The sequence below is a fragment of the Adiantum capillus-veneris genome, chromosome 22 (assembly GCF_014529385.1).
Source record: "Adiantum capillus-veneris isolate H3 chromosome 22, ASM1452938v2, whole genome shotgun sequence".
In the NCBI taxonomy this organism is placed as follows: Eukaryota; Viridiplantae; Streptophyta; class Polypodiopsida; order Polypodiales; family Pteridaceae; genus Adiantum; species Adiantum capillus-veneris.
In genome coordinates, this window is record NC_140952.1 from 107,253,525 (window position 1) to 107,269,856 (window position 16,332).

Genomic DNA, 16,332 nt, shown 5'->3' on the forward strand with positions numbered 1-16,332 from the left:
AGTTGCTATTCTGGCTATAGCATATTAATCACAATGCCATTAAATAGTGATGCCACATACTCATAGCATCTTTTGCTACAGCATCTTTTGCTTCAACAATCCTCTAGTTTTGTCCTCTTCACTTTATATTTTGGTGTAGTTCTCTACTATGTTTGTGTTTGTGTACCCCTTTTAGACTAACCTTGAAATCACCACAAACATAGATGCATGATAAGAGCCAAGGACTCGTGCTTTACACACCCTATTTGCACCAAAAGAACAAAATTGATTGCAACCTCACTAGACAACAAGTGATTCTTTAGCTCCTAGGGATCAAGATAATTCATGAAGAGGAGGACAAGGTTATAATGAGTAACACAGCCTAGAAAAATTGATTGCTTGCCGAGGCCCAAAATCCATATGTGAGTATAACTTGACATACACATATTGCATGGAGAGGTCCTTGTTCCATATTGCAATTTGCAGCATCTCTTGGGCAATTAGGAGAAGGGATGTCGTACGCAAATGCGAATGCATTTTATGTTATTTCTACTGCAGTTTTGCTGCAAGACAATGTATGCAAATATTTCTGAGATACATGAACAAAGGCCTGAATTCGAAGTTTACAACCATATAATTTGATCGTGGTCAGAATATTACAAGGGTGGCAGGGTTTAAGAGGAATGTACAGTGTTCATTAAGAACATACACGAGCACATACTTGCGCTCTTTCCAGCATTCTTTCCATCATTCTATTTTTCTATTCATGGAAAACTCACAAGCACTCCATTTACAAAGTCGTTGATCTCCACCAATTGCGTATATGCAAAAACAATATCACAGGTCAGCACGGCATGTGATTTAGGATAAGGTAGACTAACGGATTTGGATGTATCGATATGATATGTCCCTGTCACAAGAGAAGGACCTAGTCTATGACACCATCTAGATGGGTGTACACTGCCCGGGCGGACGTGGTGTGAACTCAGCCAATGTGGCTGGTCCCTTATAAAAGGAGGCCAATGGACACACTTTGGACTAACCACCCTACAGTGTCATAGACTAGGCCCCCTCTCCTGTGATAGGGCCACAGCTGGTATCTCATATTTGGCTACATTCGCCTTGACAAAGCTAGCCTGTAGGCTGTATGTACATCATTTTCACAAGCACATAAGCATAGTTGATTATCTTTGCCTCAACTATAACGCTGGTGAAGCACTGCACCTGTTGCGAGTTGTGTATCAGGTATAAAACCTCTACGGCTTCCATTGCACAGATAGTACACCATGGAAACTGCTTGCATTATTATGCCCACACACAATTACGGCAATAATTGTCTCAGTAGACTTCACCAAAATGACAAACTCAGAAAAAGTGTGTAGTTTCTGTCTCCAATGGCTGCTCATACAAGAGAGCCTCATCTTCCAACGTGAGACGCAAGTTGCGCACGCATAACAAGTACTGCACTGCATCATCTTCAAAACAAACGCCTGAAGCAAGAAGCAGCAAATCTTGTAGGCCTTCCGCCAACAGAACCCTCTCCCCTCCCACTACTCCCTTTGCCAACTCACTTGCCAGCTCGTGTGCCACTTGGGCTTTATTACACCTACCAGGCATTGCCACATAGATTCTCTTTTCACCTTTCTCCCACCTCACGGACTTCGCCCTACAAGCTGCATATACCTTCCCGCCTAGCGAAAGCTTATACTCCACCTCGCCAACCTCGTCCACATGCCACACCTCCACATTCCTCAGCTGCAATACCATTCTTTTCCTGGCATCTGCAGAAAGCATGTGTTTTGGGTCAGCTAAGTACCCCAAAATTGCTCTGTATAATCCTCTTCCGATGCTACCCTTCCAGCACAATTCAGGCAAACCGTTGATTCTGCTAGTGTAAACAGCTGGCTCTCCCACAAGCACATGTGAAAGCCGCTTCACTCCAAGATCTAAGTAGCATTTTACCAATTTATCTACCCATGGGGTTGCATCTGCGCATCTTGGATACCACGCAAACTTGAGAGAAGGGAAGGCCTCATGAAATGCTTCTGCTAGAATAAGATTATCACCATACAAGGCCTCAGAAGGACGAGCTAGCTGCAATAATGCATCAGAACCATCCCCAGATTGAAACGGTTCACAAGGAATTCGACACCTCTTGAGGAATACGTGAAACTCCCAGCTTGCCTTCTCTACGAAAGACTCCCAGCCTTCTGCAATAATACACCAGGTATTCTGGCAATCTTCCTTGCCTACTGTCTCTTTCCTCTCACCCCAATCTACCCAAAGTTGACAATGCTTCTCAGTACCAGGCGTTGCAGAGACCCCCACATTGTCCTTGAAGAACGTAAGCACCACCTCATCAGTGTAAAACCTATCCAAAACACACAATCTGTTGTGGAAAAGCCCTCCTTTGTCACTGATAACGCACTCATGTGGGCTCTTCCAAGAGCCTAAGAAACATCCCTGTTGACCATTAGGTACCCAGATTACTGGCATATTCTTGCTTCTCCAACCCATCCAGTTGTTCATACGCAAATTCTTATACCATCTACTCGCCATATCAATCGGTACCTCAAGCGCACCTGTTGTAGAGAGTTTTTGCACATGCTCAGCAACAGCACGAGCCCCCTCTTCTAATTTGGTCACCACACCCAACTCGTTCAGTATTGAGCTAAAAGGTCTTAAATCACCATAGAACCTAGCGTCCACAAAAGGTACATCCCTACTTGTAAGTACATTGTTCCATTGCCCCAGATCGAGAAAGGACATTGATGGTTTCTGGTCCCCATGCTCCATGGTTTTGACCCAATCACTTTCTTTAAAACTGGCCTTAAGCTTTAAAGGAATGTTACTCAATCCTTTCAACCAAGTTAGGAAAGCCTTGACATCACTTGCTGCTAAACCCCATGGAGAAGGTATGTGGAAAGGGGCATCTGGGGGGTTTTCAATGTCGAAGATGTCAACGGCCTTTACTGTTTCTCTCAAAAACTGAGTGACAAGATCAGCTCCAACCTCATCCTTCATGAAAGGTGGAAGTTCCAAATACGACTCTGACAAGCAAAGAATGTGGCATTTCCATGAATCGTGTAAAAGGAACCTGGGCCATTTGCAAACAGAGGCTGGCAAAAGGATGGAACCTTTGAACTTTGAGTAAATTTTTCCTGATTGATCAACAAGAGGAAGCTCTGCGAAGATACTTCCGCACTTGTCCTCAGATAAATAACCATCATGAATTGCATGAAAAATGAAATGCATGGTACCAAGGGCGAGGGATGCATCATCCTTTGGTACCTCCTTGCACAAAGTGACTAGCTTCATAGCATAGCTTTTGACTGAAAGCTGATTAACCCCAGCAACTCTTTTCAGCCACTCACACAAAGGCAAAAATTTATCTTTGGCAACGCTGTTAGCTGTCTTGACTGTGGAATTCGGCATGAAACGCACGCTTACCCAGCGTTGAAAGATCGGTGTCCACTGGGACAAAATGGGCATATCCTTATGCTTCTTAGAAATATGTACGGAGACAGCATCTTTATCACATGGTGCCAGCAGGCGTACCTTGTTCTCTTCATCGATGTATTTTACAAGGGGCAAGTCTCCTAGCAACTCAGGTTTTACCAAGTCCTGCGTCGACAGAAGAATGAGAAGCTTCACATATAACACATCTGGTAAGCTTATCAGCCAATCAGCACTCCTGAGACACTCCATGTATTCTTCTGCACTGAAATGGCTAACCCCTATCATTGAGAGTACCTTCTCATATTGATTTTGCACATCAGCATCCACTATGTACAGTCTTTGGATGGTTAAAAGCTGTGGAGGTGAAACGTTCACAGAATGTGCTTCCTCAAGCAACAACCTGAACTTTGGATCAATAGTCCTCGCCTGAGAAGGCTGACAAAGAAACCAAGAGTGCGGGTCCGAATTTGCACGTGCAGGAAACTGTTGCCCAACATTTTTTTCACATAGAATGCTACTTTGAACCCTAATCCGTTGAAGAATAGTTTCTCGAACAAGAGTAAGCTCCCATACATTCAGATGAGCAAGCGGAATATAATGATACACATCCTGGAGGCTAGTAGTCGCTGAACTGAGCTCTGAAGACCTCAGAAAAAACATGAATGCTGATATAAATGCCTGTGGAATGCAGCGAAGTATACCTCTGTTCCAGCGGCTGTCAAAACGTATAGCGTCTCTAGAAGAAACAAGAAGAAAGTCTGCATTTATGATAAACGGCAAACCAGTGGCAACCTTCATGGGCAAGAAGGCGTATAGGTTAGGCTCAGAACTGTCATCAGCTCTCCGCTCCAAAGGAAAGGCAAGGGTGATCGTCCAAGCGTGAATATATCGCCGATCATCCACCTCATGGTCAACCTCTGCAGGAAACTCTTGCTGCCAGACATGGAAGGTTGCTTCTCTGGCTGGAGATGCCAAGCGGACCATAAAATAGCTACAGTTATTGGGTACCATGCGACTAATTTCCGGAGAGGGAGAGCATCTATGTCGCTGCACTGACATACAGTTGCGCTCATTTGAAGTCTCTGCTAAGCCTCTTCGCCTCAACTGCTGCGCAGAAAGCCTGTCTATTTTGTTTAAGAAAAGCACAAGCTGGGGTGAAAGTTGGAAGAGCTGCTCCTGCATGACTTGCACTTTATCCCGTCGAATGGGCAGTACAATGATGGTATTGGGAAGCTTCTCTTTGCTGATCCCCAAGCAATTTGAAAGATCAGTATCTGTGGGTTGCTCTGCCCATTCGGGCACAATAAACCCAAGATCTGTGTCATCTGTAGGGCAATCATTAAAGCGAATTCGATATCCATTGCTGATTACAATGGGATGCTGGGTCACTAAAAACACACTTTTGAAGCCAATACCTGAAACAGCAGAAGAGAAATTCTATTGGGATATGATATGCTTCCAAACCCGTCTTTCTGAAAGACCCCCATGGTCACGTGTAGCCAAGGGACAATCTTATCCATTTTCCAACCCCTGACCTAAGCCTAGCGCCCAAACACAATACTCTACAAAGGTGAAAAGCCTGGTTAGACCAAAACTTAGGGTCGCAGGAATTCCAAAAAGGGGACCTCATTCTTTTGTACACACTATTAAGAAAGACAAGCGTACGCTCATTCTACACTTCACAGGTCAAGAGTGATAAATGCACTCACCTTTCTCACCAATATAACCATGATCCCGCCTACCCTGCTTGGTAGACCGCCCGATACTGCACAGAGACTCTATATTGGCTCTGGAAAATCCAATCTCATTATTCAACACCAACAGAGTCCACTCCACTCCAACCCCTGCGATGTCCTCCTCCACTAGTACAAATTCCAGCCCTGGTACCTCCCCTTCTGTATAATCATTGTCATCCGCATTCTGTCAAAGAAAACGACATCAAGTCATGTTTTTCAAGCATAAATCTTGTTAACAATTTTGGCAAGCTTAGATGTGCTCCGTATGAGCATGTACCTGCACAAGCTCCATGATAAAATGGAGATCTTTCTGATAGATACCAGCAGCGAGCTGGCGAATCGCTTCATGGGTGTCAATAGCTAAAGGATTCTTCCGGGCGGTGCCCACATCGAACTTGGTGACCCTTATCTCCTCCACCACTCCTTTGGGGTCTTCCATCGAACCAGAATTGAGGAACCTGAGAGAAAGCGCAACTCTCCTTCATTGAGTTAAGATGAACATGTACAGGGGTACTCTCTCTCTCTCTCTCTCTCTCTCTCTCTCTCTCTCTCTCTCTCTCTGTTGTACCTTGCCCTGTGTTTGGGCGAGTTCCTTCTGTTCTAAGCGGTTTAAGATATAGAGGGTAGCTTCATTAATGCCTCTTGCACGTGCGAAACGCAGGGATGCAGAGAAGGAGATGCCGCGAGCTCATGTTGACAAGTTTAGCCAACATGATAATCGCAACTTAAGGCCACCTAAGGGGCATTGCAAATTGTTGCCAGCATACTCCACCGTTTTTAGGTTGGATGTGTGCAATTGGAAGAGCTCATCAATGCCTACCTACAATAAAAATCTCGCCCACAAACGGTGCTTCGACGACGACGCGCAATAACGTCGAAGATTTTATGTGTAACAAAAATGGACGTGAGTTAAAAGCCACACCAAGGGGGTATTATGAGACATGGCAGCCAGCAAGGCTTGAACCTAGATCCAACGGCTATGATTTAAAGTTGAGCTGAGCTAACCACCTCGCCACAAGGCCACTTGTGTCCCAATATTGGACCTTTACAATTTTAAACTTGGGGGTCCAGAGTCCCATTAGAGAGAGCGGCCCACGTCATATGGGGGCCGGGGCACCGGACAAGGCCAAAGAACGGTGTTTTGCCCTGCCTGTCATGCACACGGCAGGAACGCGTAAATTACTAGTGTGGCTGGCGGGCCACTCTCTCGGACTTCGCGCAGGCTGCCCCTCTCTAGGGACGGTGACATTATCATCCTAGGGGACTTCAATGCCAGGACTGCCCATCACCAGGCAGTGTTTTATGATACTTCAGAGGAGATGCTAAGAGAGCTAGATGTTGTAGAGACGGGCCTTTCCAGACTATCACACGATGTGGAATGTACTGAGTATGGGCGACACCTGATAGACATGGGCACTGCCCATGGATTGGCCATCTTGAACGGCCTACAGAGATTTCCTGCTTCGGGAGGTTTTACATGCTTCCCACACAGACATGGAGCCAGCACAGTAGACTATGTCATGGCACAACTGAATCTCATCTCTAGTATCCAGGATCTCACAGTTAAGCCCAGACCGACCGAGGTGGCAGTGGATCATGCTCTGGTGTCGATGACTATCTCCTTCCAGTTCAGTGTAGCACATAGGCCACGAGTAGCAGCCCCTACTCACTACACATTCACACGGGAGACGGATTCTGTATACATGGACGGAATCTACAGACGCCTATGCACTGAGAACCCGGGGCGACCTCTGGAAGAGCTAACTACTATACTGACACAGACATTACATGAGGCAGCAGCAGAATCATACCCACACACCCAGCCTGAGCATAGCCGCCGATCAGGGAGCATGCCTCAGAACAGCTGGTACGATGAGGAGTGCCACCAAACTAGAGCCAGAATTCAGAGGGAGGTGTTGTTAGGGGACGTCACTCACAGACAGTCACAGATTGACTTCCGACGCCTGGTGCGGCGGAAGAAGAGGGCTTTTTTGGCTCGACTCGAGCAGGATCTATATTAGCTATTCTTGAGTCAGGACTCGCATGAGGCGTGGCAGCTCTTTCATGAGCATTCCCCCCCACCTGCTATTTCCTCCACAGAGACCTGGGGGCAATACGCATCATCTTTGTACACAGTATCTGGACAGCCGGCCCTTCCCAACCCCCCCGATCCATGCCCACACGCATGTGTCTTTTTCACCGCTGAGAAAGCTATTGACAGGATGAAGACTAGGAGAGCATATGATCATGATGGCCTAGTCGCTGAGCATTTCATGCATGCCAAAGACCTACTAGCAGAGCTTCTAGCAGTTATGTTTAACCGGGCCATGTGTGAGGTCCTACCAGACTCTTGGAGCCTATCTACGATTGTACCTATCTTCAAATCAGGAGACCCCATGGAGCCTGGGAATTATCGCACTATTATGATTGGGCACACACTGGCACAGTTGTATGCATCCATTCTGGAGCAACAGCTAAGTAGATGGGTAGAGAGGGAAGGGATACGTGCAACTGGGCAGGCAGGATTCAGGAGAGGCTTCTCTACTCTTGACCATATCCTAACACTCAGGGCCATCACCGAAGATGGGAGACGGACTATTGTAGCTTTGTGGACTTCCGCAAAGCTTTTGACACGGTACCCAGAGCTAGACTGATGCGCAGACTACAGGAAATGGGAGTACCCACAGAACTCATTTGGGGGATCATGGCATTGTACAGATCAGTAGTGGGGCATGTACGCACCCCGGAGGGACTTTCTACACCGGTTCACTCCACTATTGGGGTGAAGCAGGGCTGCCCGCTCTCTCCCACTCTTTTCGGTATGTATGTGGATGAGGTCTCTGACTACATTGACAGCGATGGGGATAAAGGTGCTCAGTTGGCAGGGACATGGATTCCACTTTTGTTATATGCTGATGACATAGTGTTGATCTCCGAATCCCAAGAAGGAATGCAACATCAATTGGATGCTTTGCATACGTTTGCCCACGAAAGTGGTTTGTCTGTCAACCTGAGTAAAACCAAAGGTTATGGTGTTTAATACCACCCCACAGTGGATCAGGAGGTCAGCACCTACATTCACATACAGCCAGGAGACTGTGGAGTACACAGACACTTACACTTACCTTGGAGTGGTTTTTAGCGGACCTGCATTCTCACTCAGAAGAGCAGCAGAGACTAGACTTACTAGAGCCCACACAGCATTGGGTAGATTGGAGAGGATGTGTTCGCAAGTCCAGTTTCAGGAGCCCCGGACGAAGCGCTGGCTCTTTGACACCTTGGTGGCTTCAGCATTGCTCTATGGGGCTGAGATATGGGGACCTTCACTGGATCACCACGGGAGGCCGGGTCGCTCAGACGAATGGGGGAACATAGAGAAACCTCTCGTCTCTATGATCTCGCGGCTCATTAGAGCCAAGGCATCAGTACCACGGGCCATTATCCGAGCAGAGCTAGCGGCCCCCCCACTAGTGGTAGAGGCGCTCACCAGATCAGTCTCCTTCATAAACCGCACATGGGAACTTCCCAAAGACAGATATACTCGCATAGCACTTGAGTCCTCCCGATAGTTAGCCATACAAGGAGATACAACATGCTGGTATGGGGAGATGACATCATGGTTTCATGCGCATGGGTTCAGCATAGACAGGTTGCCACCATTCCAGTACTCATTGGATGCACCATCTCTCATTCTTACACAGTCGGAGATCACCAAGCTCATCCGCCAAGACCTGACCCAGCTAGACACCAAGAGGACATGGATACAACTAGCACAAGAACTGGGCACGAAGATGGCTTTCTACAGAGACCACCTTCTCCAGCTTACGGAAGATGGTTTTGTGATGAGACCCAGATACATGGATACCCACCTGTCTCATGGGATACGGTGTGCTATTGGCCCAGTTATGCACATCGTCTCACCAGCTGCAGATTGAAACTGGGAGATACAGCGGAGTACCAGCAGAGGCCAGGACATGCCCCTTGTGTGACATGGAACCTGAGACAGAGCTGCATTATACATGTTGCTGCCCCGTCTACTACGAGATACGAGGCCGCTTCCATTGCTTGTTCAGAGAGGGGTTTGGACCACTCTCAAGAGTAATGGGATATGAAGATCAAAGATGCCTGGGTTTGTTCTTGCTAGAGCTGCGCAGACACAGAGAGAGCCTGATGAATGGCGAGGCTAACCAGTCTCAAAGATGGATTACAGACTTCTTCAGAGCAGACAGGGGACATCCGCAAGAGCCACTCCCACAGCAGAGCTCCCCCCCGTCTCACACCAGAGGCACACTGATTGATCGAGCGATTGAAATGGGGGAATCTAGGCGCCCACGATTGCGCAGGACTACACAGCATCGACGGAGGCTACGTCAAAAGATTCAGAGCACACTGGCCAGGCATGCACGACACCCGGTCAGACTACTAACCATGGAGGAAATTGATGAGATTCACCAACGACCGATGCTAGATCTTTTGTGATTCGGCTATCCCAACTAGCCGCCCTTTTTTGCTTAGTTTTCGGCTTAGCTCACATCGACCAATCTAGAATCCCATAATATATATCTTTGTTTTGTACTGTTGTTAGGTTATTTTGTTACTCTGACTTTGTATCAGATCCACCACCTTGTAACTTTCTGGTCTCATAGGTCTCTATGGCCTTTTGAAGACGTTAATATAACATTTCATTTCTCTCTCTCTCTCTCTCTCTCTTTGATCGCTGTGCGCCTGGACTTGCAGGCCACCCCCGTCGGATGAATGCGTTGCTGACACCAGTGTGGCAGGGAGGGGGGGGCGGAATCCCTCCCCCCATTATAGATAGTATAGATATAGATCGTATAATGGCAAACTGCATGCCCTTTACATGCATCTCCATTTGTGCTCTCTAGTATGTCCCAGCACTGTGTTCCCTTAGGAGCTCTCGTTGTTTATTACTTTACCGCGTGCAGTCTTCGTGCACACACAAACACACACACAGAAAGAGGCTTTTTCGTCGAGCATTGTCCCAGACTCCCGTGGACACACGAGAGAGAGAGAGAGAGAGAGAGAGAGAGAGAGAGAGAGAGAGAGAGAGAGAGAGAGAGAGAGAGAGAGAGAGAGAGAGAGAGAGAGAGAGAGAGAGAGACTGTGTAGGTGCTACCAATGCCATGTGATGGATCCGATCACCAAAGTTGCATGAGAGAGAGAGAGAGATTGTGTAGGTGCTACCAATGCCATGTGATGGATCCGATCACCAAAGTTGCATCTCTCTCTCTCTCTCTCTCTCTCTCTCTCAATGCTATGCGTCATTTGGAAGCGGAAAAGAGAGAGTACTATGCATTTGAGAACATGTGTAGTGCGGGAAACATCAAGTGTTGGGTTCTCAAGCAATATCTTTTTGACACATTACTGACACTGGTTCATTTTTATGGAGTTGAAGTGTGGGACGGGAGCATCTCAAAGTCTACTTGGAAAGAGTTCACCACAATTTTGGAGCATCGAGAGTCACTCATCAACCACACACATACTACATCATATGTAACTTTGGTCCCATAGGTCATATTTGACCTCCGAGGATGATAATAAAATCTCTCTCTCTCTCTCTCTCTCTCTCTCTCTCTCTCTCTCTCTCTCTCTCTCTCTCTCTCTCACACACACACACACACACACACACACACACACACACGGCGTACTACTCGCAAAGCTTAAAAAAACATAGGTGCAAATTGTGAGATTTACCTCGAGCAAATTTTCCAAAAAAGTAGTGTAAAGCCTTTCTATTATGATCAATTTACCTCTTGCATTTCTCATATGTAGGTTATCCAAGTTTTTGGAAAAAGTTTTTTTTTTTCATTTCTCATATGTAGGTTATCCAAGTTCTTAGAAAAAGGTTTTTTTAAAAGCCCTAAAGTGTAGCTTGTTTTGTATCTCAAAGCAGCAACAGATCCATTTGCAAATCCGGATTTTAAATGGAACTAACTTCTGGCCACATCAGAGAGAGAGAGAGAGAGAGAGAGAGAGAGAGAGAGAGAGAGAGAGAGAGAGAGAGAGAGAGAGAGAGAGAGAGAGAGAAGCAAGCAATTGTTTGGACTCAACAAACTCTCCCTCTCCTGGAGTCCATACTTGCAATTAATTCTCCAAGCTCCGACACTATTTCCATTCTCGACCTTGCTTAAAGCTCTCATATGACTGGAGGCTGCATTTAGTGACACGTCATTATATTATAGTGTAGATAAATAAACAATATAGATTAAAATCATTGCATAGGGATTCCAGGACTTTGTGCAAAGGTTTGATCCAATTTTCACTCCAATCATCAGGCATGCCATGCTGAAGTGCAAGGTTAAACATATCCAATATCGTGTTTTCTTGTTTGCCCATTTAAACATTTCAGCCTTGACACCTTGAAGGTATCCTACCTTGCGAGTAGCAAGTTTCTCAAGCGCGCAACTACATCTTCAATGGTAAAGAAGGGAGGCATAAATGGAAGGGAGCTACAACCCTCCATCTTATCAACATTGGGTTGGTCATAAAAGTTCTTGCAATGCGTATATATCCTCAAGAGTCAAGTCACAGAATCTCTCAACACGCTTGCCTTTTAGATTTTGCCAAAACTTGCCACATGCATGTGCTTTCTCTTGCGCTAAAAGAAGTTTTTTTTTACTTCCCAACTTCTCCTCTTTTTTTGAACAAGTGCTTTGTATGTGTGTGAACGTTCCAAGTAACCTTCCTTGTCTTTGCTTGCATCCAACCTTAGCAAGTGTTTTCGGGCTTGACTATATTCCATGTCGAACCATTTCTTCTTGGTGCTACCCTTCTTAGATCTTTTGCAAGACGTGTGTTTCACCGAAAAGCATTCCTTCGCACAAGAGAAAATTACTTCTTTGAAAACTTTCCACTTGCATTCTAATATTGGGCTCTTTTGATGCTCTGTCATGCTTAACATTTGGTCCACCATATCAGCATATATAAGTGCTTGTTTGAAGTCTAGAAAGAGGGCTTATTATGCATTTGAGAACAACTATCGCACTATAATGGTTGGTTCATGGAGATGAAGATAAGTGAATGGGCTGAAAAGAACGGCAAACGTGCGCTAGGCCAAGCAGATTTTCGAAAGCATCATAGCACTATTGATCACCTTGTCACTCTTCGAGTTCTTATGGAAGCGTCTCGATTGAAAGGAAAAAAGTTGTATTTTTGCTTTGTGGATTTCAAGAAAGCTTTTGACATGGTACCGCGAGGAAATCTTTGGAGACGTATGCAAAGCCTTCAAGTGCCGAGAGAATTTATGCATGCAGTCTTTCGCATCTACCAAAAAGTGATATGTTGACTACGTATGGGAGATGGAATTTCAGAATTTTTTGCAAGCACCATTGGTGTCAAACAAGGATGCCCACTTTCCCCAACCCTCTTTGGGCTACTCATTGATGAATTGAAATGCATGGTTCTTGATTTTATGCAACAAGAAGGCATAGAAGAGGTTACGATCGGAAATGCGGTGATCATGCTTTTGCTTTATACCAATGATGTAGTGCTCTTGGCACATACCTTAGAAGATGCACAAAAGCTTATGAGTGTCTTGGAACGCTTTTGTCTACATAGCGGGCTGATCGTGAATGGATCCAAAACCAAGTTTATGCTTGTAAAGACCCTCAATGATGAAAATTCTTGCATTGTATACAACAATGAGCAACTTGAAGTGGTAGATAGTTTCAAGTACCTTGGCCTTGAGGTTCCATGCAATCATAGATGGAAGATTGCTCAATGCGTCGCTTGGAAGCCGGAAAGAGGGCTTATTATGCATTTGAGAACATGTGCAATGCTGGAGAAATCAAGTGTTGGGCTCTCAAAAAGTACCTCTTTGACACATTGGTGACACCGGTGCTTCTTTATGGAGTGGAGGTGTGGAGTGGTAGCATTGGGAAGTCTAGTTGGAAAGAGTTTGAGAATGTCCAAAAGCGTTTTCTCACCAACTTTCTCCAAGTCAAGACACAAACACCCTACATGCTCTTACTTCTTGAGTCCGGATTGCTTCCCATTGAGGTCTTGGGCATCCAAAGGGTTGTGGAGTACATGCTTAAGACACAATGTAGCCCTTTGTATCGACTTCCTAGAATCGCATATGAAGCAAGTCAAAAGGTCCAAAAGACATGCAAGAGCAAAATACTAAGTTTGGGGTGGATGCTTGACATCAAGAAATGGTTTGGAAGATGGGATGCATGTCACTTGGTCAAGGATGCGTCGATCGACTCCCGAGTTAATGAGGCCTTCTTACAACACCAATGTATCACGGCTTGGGAGAAATCCGGAGGTTCTCACTTCAGCCATTACACCACACACATTGCCCCAAACTACAAATCTCTCTTCTTCTCCGAACGCGGTAACCGAACCCATCCCATTGAGTGCTATCCGCACCATTGCCTCCATTCGTCTTAGCTCCCATTCTCTACGCTACGAGACAGGATGTTGGGGCACTGGCGAGGAGTCTCATCGACTTTGCACCTTATGCCCTCGTCAAGTGCGAGAGAGTGAGTACCACACACTACTTGAGTGCTCAGCTTTTGACCACATTAGGTCTTGTTTTTCCCATATATTCAGCCATGAGCTCTCCCTACATACCTTCCTCTCCCAACCACGATGTGGACTCTCTATTGCGACGCTCATTTCAGTCATTTTTGAGCATTGAGAGTCACTTATGACCTCCACTCACACCACGTGACATGTTCATTTGGTCCCATAGGTTTAACCTCTGAGGACGATAATAGAACTATCTATCTATCTCTCTCTCTCTCTCTCTCTCTCTCTCTCTCTCTCTAACTAGATTGATGCATTTGCATGGTTGTACTACCCTCATCATATAGACATGTACATATCCCTAGTACTATAGCTCCACCCATCCCCCTAGATCTCATCACCCACCAAACGTCCTCCTCTCGTTTATTTTGTACCAATCTGAACTATTTATTCTTTTTCGATAGACAAAGGACATACACACATGTATACATGATTTTTCTTGTAGGCCGACTTTGGCCTCTCATAGAAAATATAAATCTCTCTCTCTCTCTCTCTCTCTCTCTCTCTCTCTCTCTCTCTCTCTCTCTCTCTCACACACACACACACACACACACACACACACACACACACACACACACACACACACTTTAAGCGCCATTCTTATTACTTATTTATATTTTGAGTCATGGGCCGGGCTTTGTCAGTTCCACATGTGTAATTATGGGGTGATCGTCGATGATGGACGCACAACAAATTCAGTAGAGAGAAATAACATGTTTGACTATCAACCAAGTGTGGGTGCCCATATGTGAACGAGACAACCCACATAAGTGGCATGTAACCTAGTTTTTGCATATTCTCAAATGTAATGACATTGCTCTTTCTCTCCTATGTTATCTCCTTGCTATGCGTGAGCATGAGAGAGTGGGTGCAGTGATCGAGCAGTGAGGCGGTACAATAGTGGTGACGCAGTCGAGCAGCAACGGCGAGCTTCTTCCTCTCTGCACGGATGAGACTCCTTCATCAATGACTACACAGTGGTGAGTGACACACTGATTGTATCTATTGAGATTGCCTGCATCCAGGTTGTGTGTTTGCAGCCTCAACAGCTCACACACAATGCGCAACGAGTCCCCTACGATCCGACATTTTTAGCATCGTTGCCTGGTAGCACTGTGTGTCAAGCTCTAGGTGCAGCTTCTGTTTTTGAGGTTTTTTTTCAATTTCATAGGAAAGATTGGAAACGATGTCTGGTTTTTGTTTCGGTCTGCACATATATGTGGTCGACAACACATATCTTTTTTTTTTTTGATGCGGTTTGCACACATCTATGGTCGGGATTGCAAATCTGTTGTTTCCAATTGTTGAAACCAGTTTGTGTTTTGCTTGTTGTTGATTCTTTTCTTTAAAATCTAGTACTGTTAAGTGTTGTTGTGTTTGTTGCTAATTTGATTTTTTACAGTTAATTCTTGTAATTTTTTATTTTTGCAATTTCTAAAAAATTTGCTAAGCAATGTAATTTTTGAAAATCAAATTGTAAAAATTACAAATAATCATAATAAAGAAAAGAAAAGAAAAAAATGTCCTCATGTAATTTTGTGCTAGGAAAAATTGAGTGTGCGAAAAGATAGCAATTCCTTGGCCTCGGCCTAGCCGCAATCTTGAATTATATATATATGTAGGATCCTCCATAGCTTCCTTTCATGTGAAGGAATAGTGAGTCCCAACTCATATAAATACCACAATTCTCAAGGGAAAAAGGAAGCATGTGGGATCCCTTCACCTTTCCCTCCACAAGCCTCCTTTAGACTTTCACCTTTTGCCTATACGCCCAAGTAGAATTTGACTATTTTGGGGGTTATGAGAACTTCGGGTAGCCTAGCCGTGTGAATGGAGGGGGCGGGGAAGTAAATTCAACTTTCACGTTCATGTAGACCCTGCACTCCCTGAGAGTGTCTATGTGAATATTCCACTCTCTGCACTCATTGGCCCTTCAAAGCTATCCCCCTCTGAAGTTCTATTATGTATGGTAGGAGTCTTATAGAAGTGTAGGAGGTCGAACGCCATATCCTTGCAGCTATGGAAAAAGAAATTGAAAGCTTATGCAAGGTTGAACAACACCGAGCACTAAAGACAAGGCCCCTATGATATCAGTTGTACCATTTGAGCCATCACAATCTCCTGAATCAACAACCGCTAAGAGTCAAGCCATAGGAAGCCACATTTCATCCACTTCGAAGGACACCCCCAACACATCAATCCTAGATGGGGTATTTCTCAATGAACATCGGGAGTATGATTTACAAAGGGATACTTTAACCAGCCTATACACAAGCCACACATACCAGGTGAGTTGGTTAGATGTTGTACAATCCACATCGGGTGCCACCATTTTAGAGGAGGAAGAACAGAGAGTTTATGATATCATCCATAGGGTTATCGAGTTGGAGAGGCAAAACAAAGGGATTAGCATGCCCTGGGGGGTCCACCTCAAAATATGTAAGTACAGCATTTGAGTTCACCCAGAGGGGTTTTTTATATATCAAAGAGTTACAGAATTACACATACAAGAGGGGTTTAAAAATAGAATATTAAAAAAAAATTATAGGTTTATGAAGGAAGAGGGGTCTTTTAATTCATGGTGAAGTGTGTGTGTAGAGGGGTTTTA

The 16,332-nt window shown here is 45.2% G+C and overlaps 1 protein-coding gene across 1 annotated transcript; it reads right to left on the reverse strand.

The window, feature by feature from the left end:
* Positions 1–586: 586 nt before the first annotated feature.
* On the reverse strand, positions 587–5,926 carry LOC147429973 (uncharacterized). Its single transcript, XM_086496160.1, has 4 exons — positions 5,743–5,926; positions 5,452–5,632; positions 5,148–5,358; positions 587–4,853 (listed from the first exon to the last, which is right to left on the reverse strand). Exons 2-4 carry the CDS (start codon positions 5,611–5,613, stop codon positions 1,345–1,347), a joined length of 3,882 nt encoding a protein of 1,293 aa, XP_086352286.1. The 5' UTR covers positions 5,614–5,632; positions 5,743–5,926; the 3' UTR covers positions 587–1,344.
* Between the last annotated feature and the right edge of the window lie 10,406 nt (positions 5,927–16,332).

Bases quoted from the DNA above. Each gene is read 5' to 3' on its own strand.
- LOC147429973 (XM_086496160.1), bottom strand. From the start codon at position 5,613: ATGGAAGACCCCAAAGGAGTGGTGGAGGAGATAAGGGTCACCAAGTTC. The intron at 5,359-5,451 runs GTACATGCTCAT...TTTCTTTGACAG, and splicing joins TTATCATGGAGCTTGTGCAG to AATGCGGATGACAATGATTA. The intron at 4,854-5,147 runs GTGAGTGCATTT...CTGCTGTTTCAG, and splicing joins TGGTTATATTGGTGAGAAAG to GTATTGGCTTCAAAAGTGTG.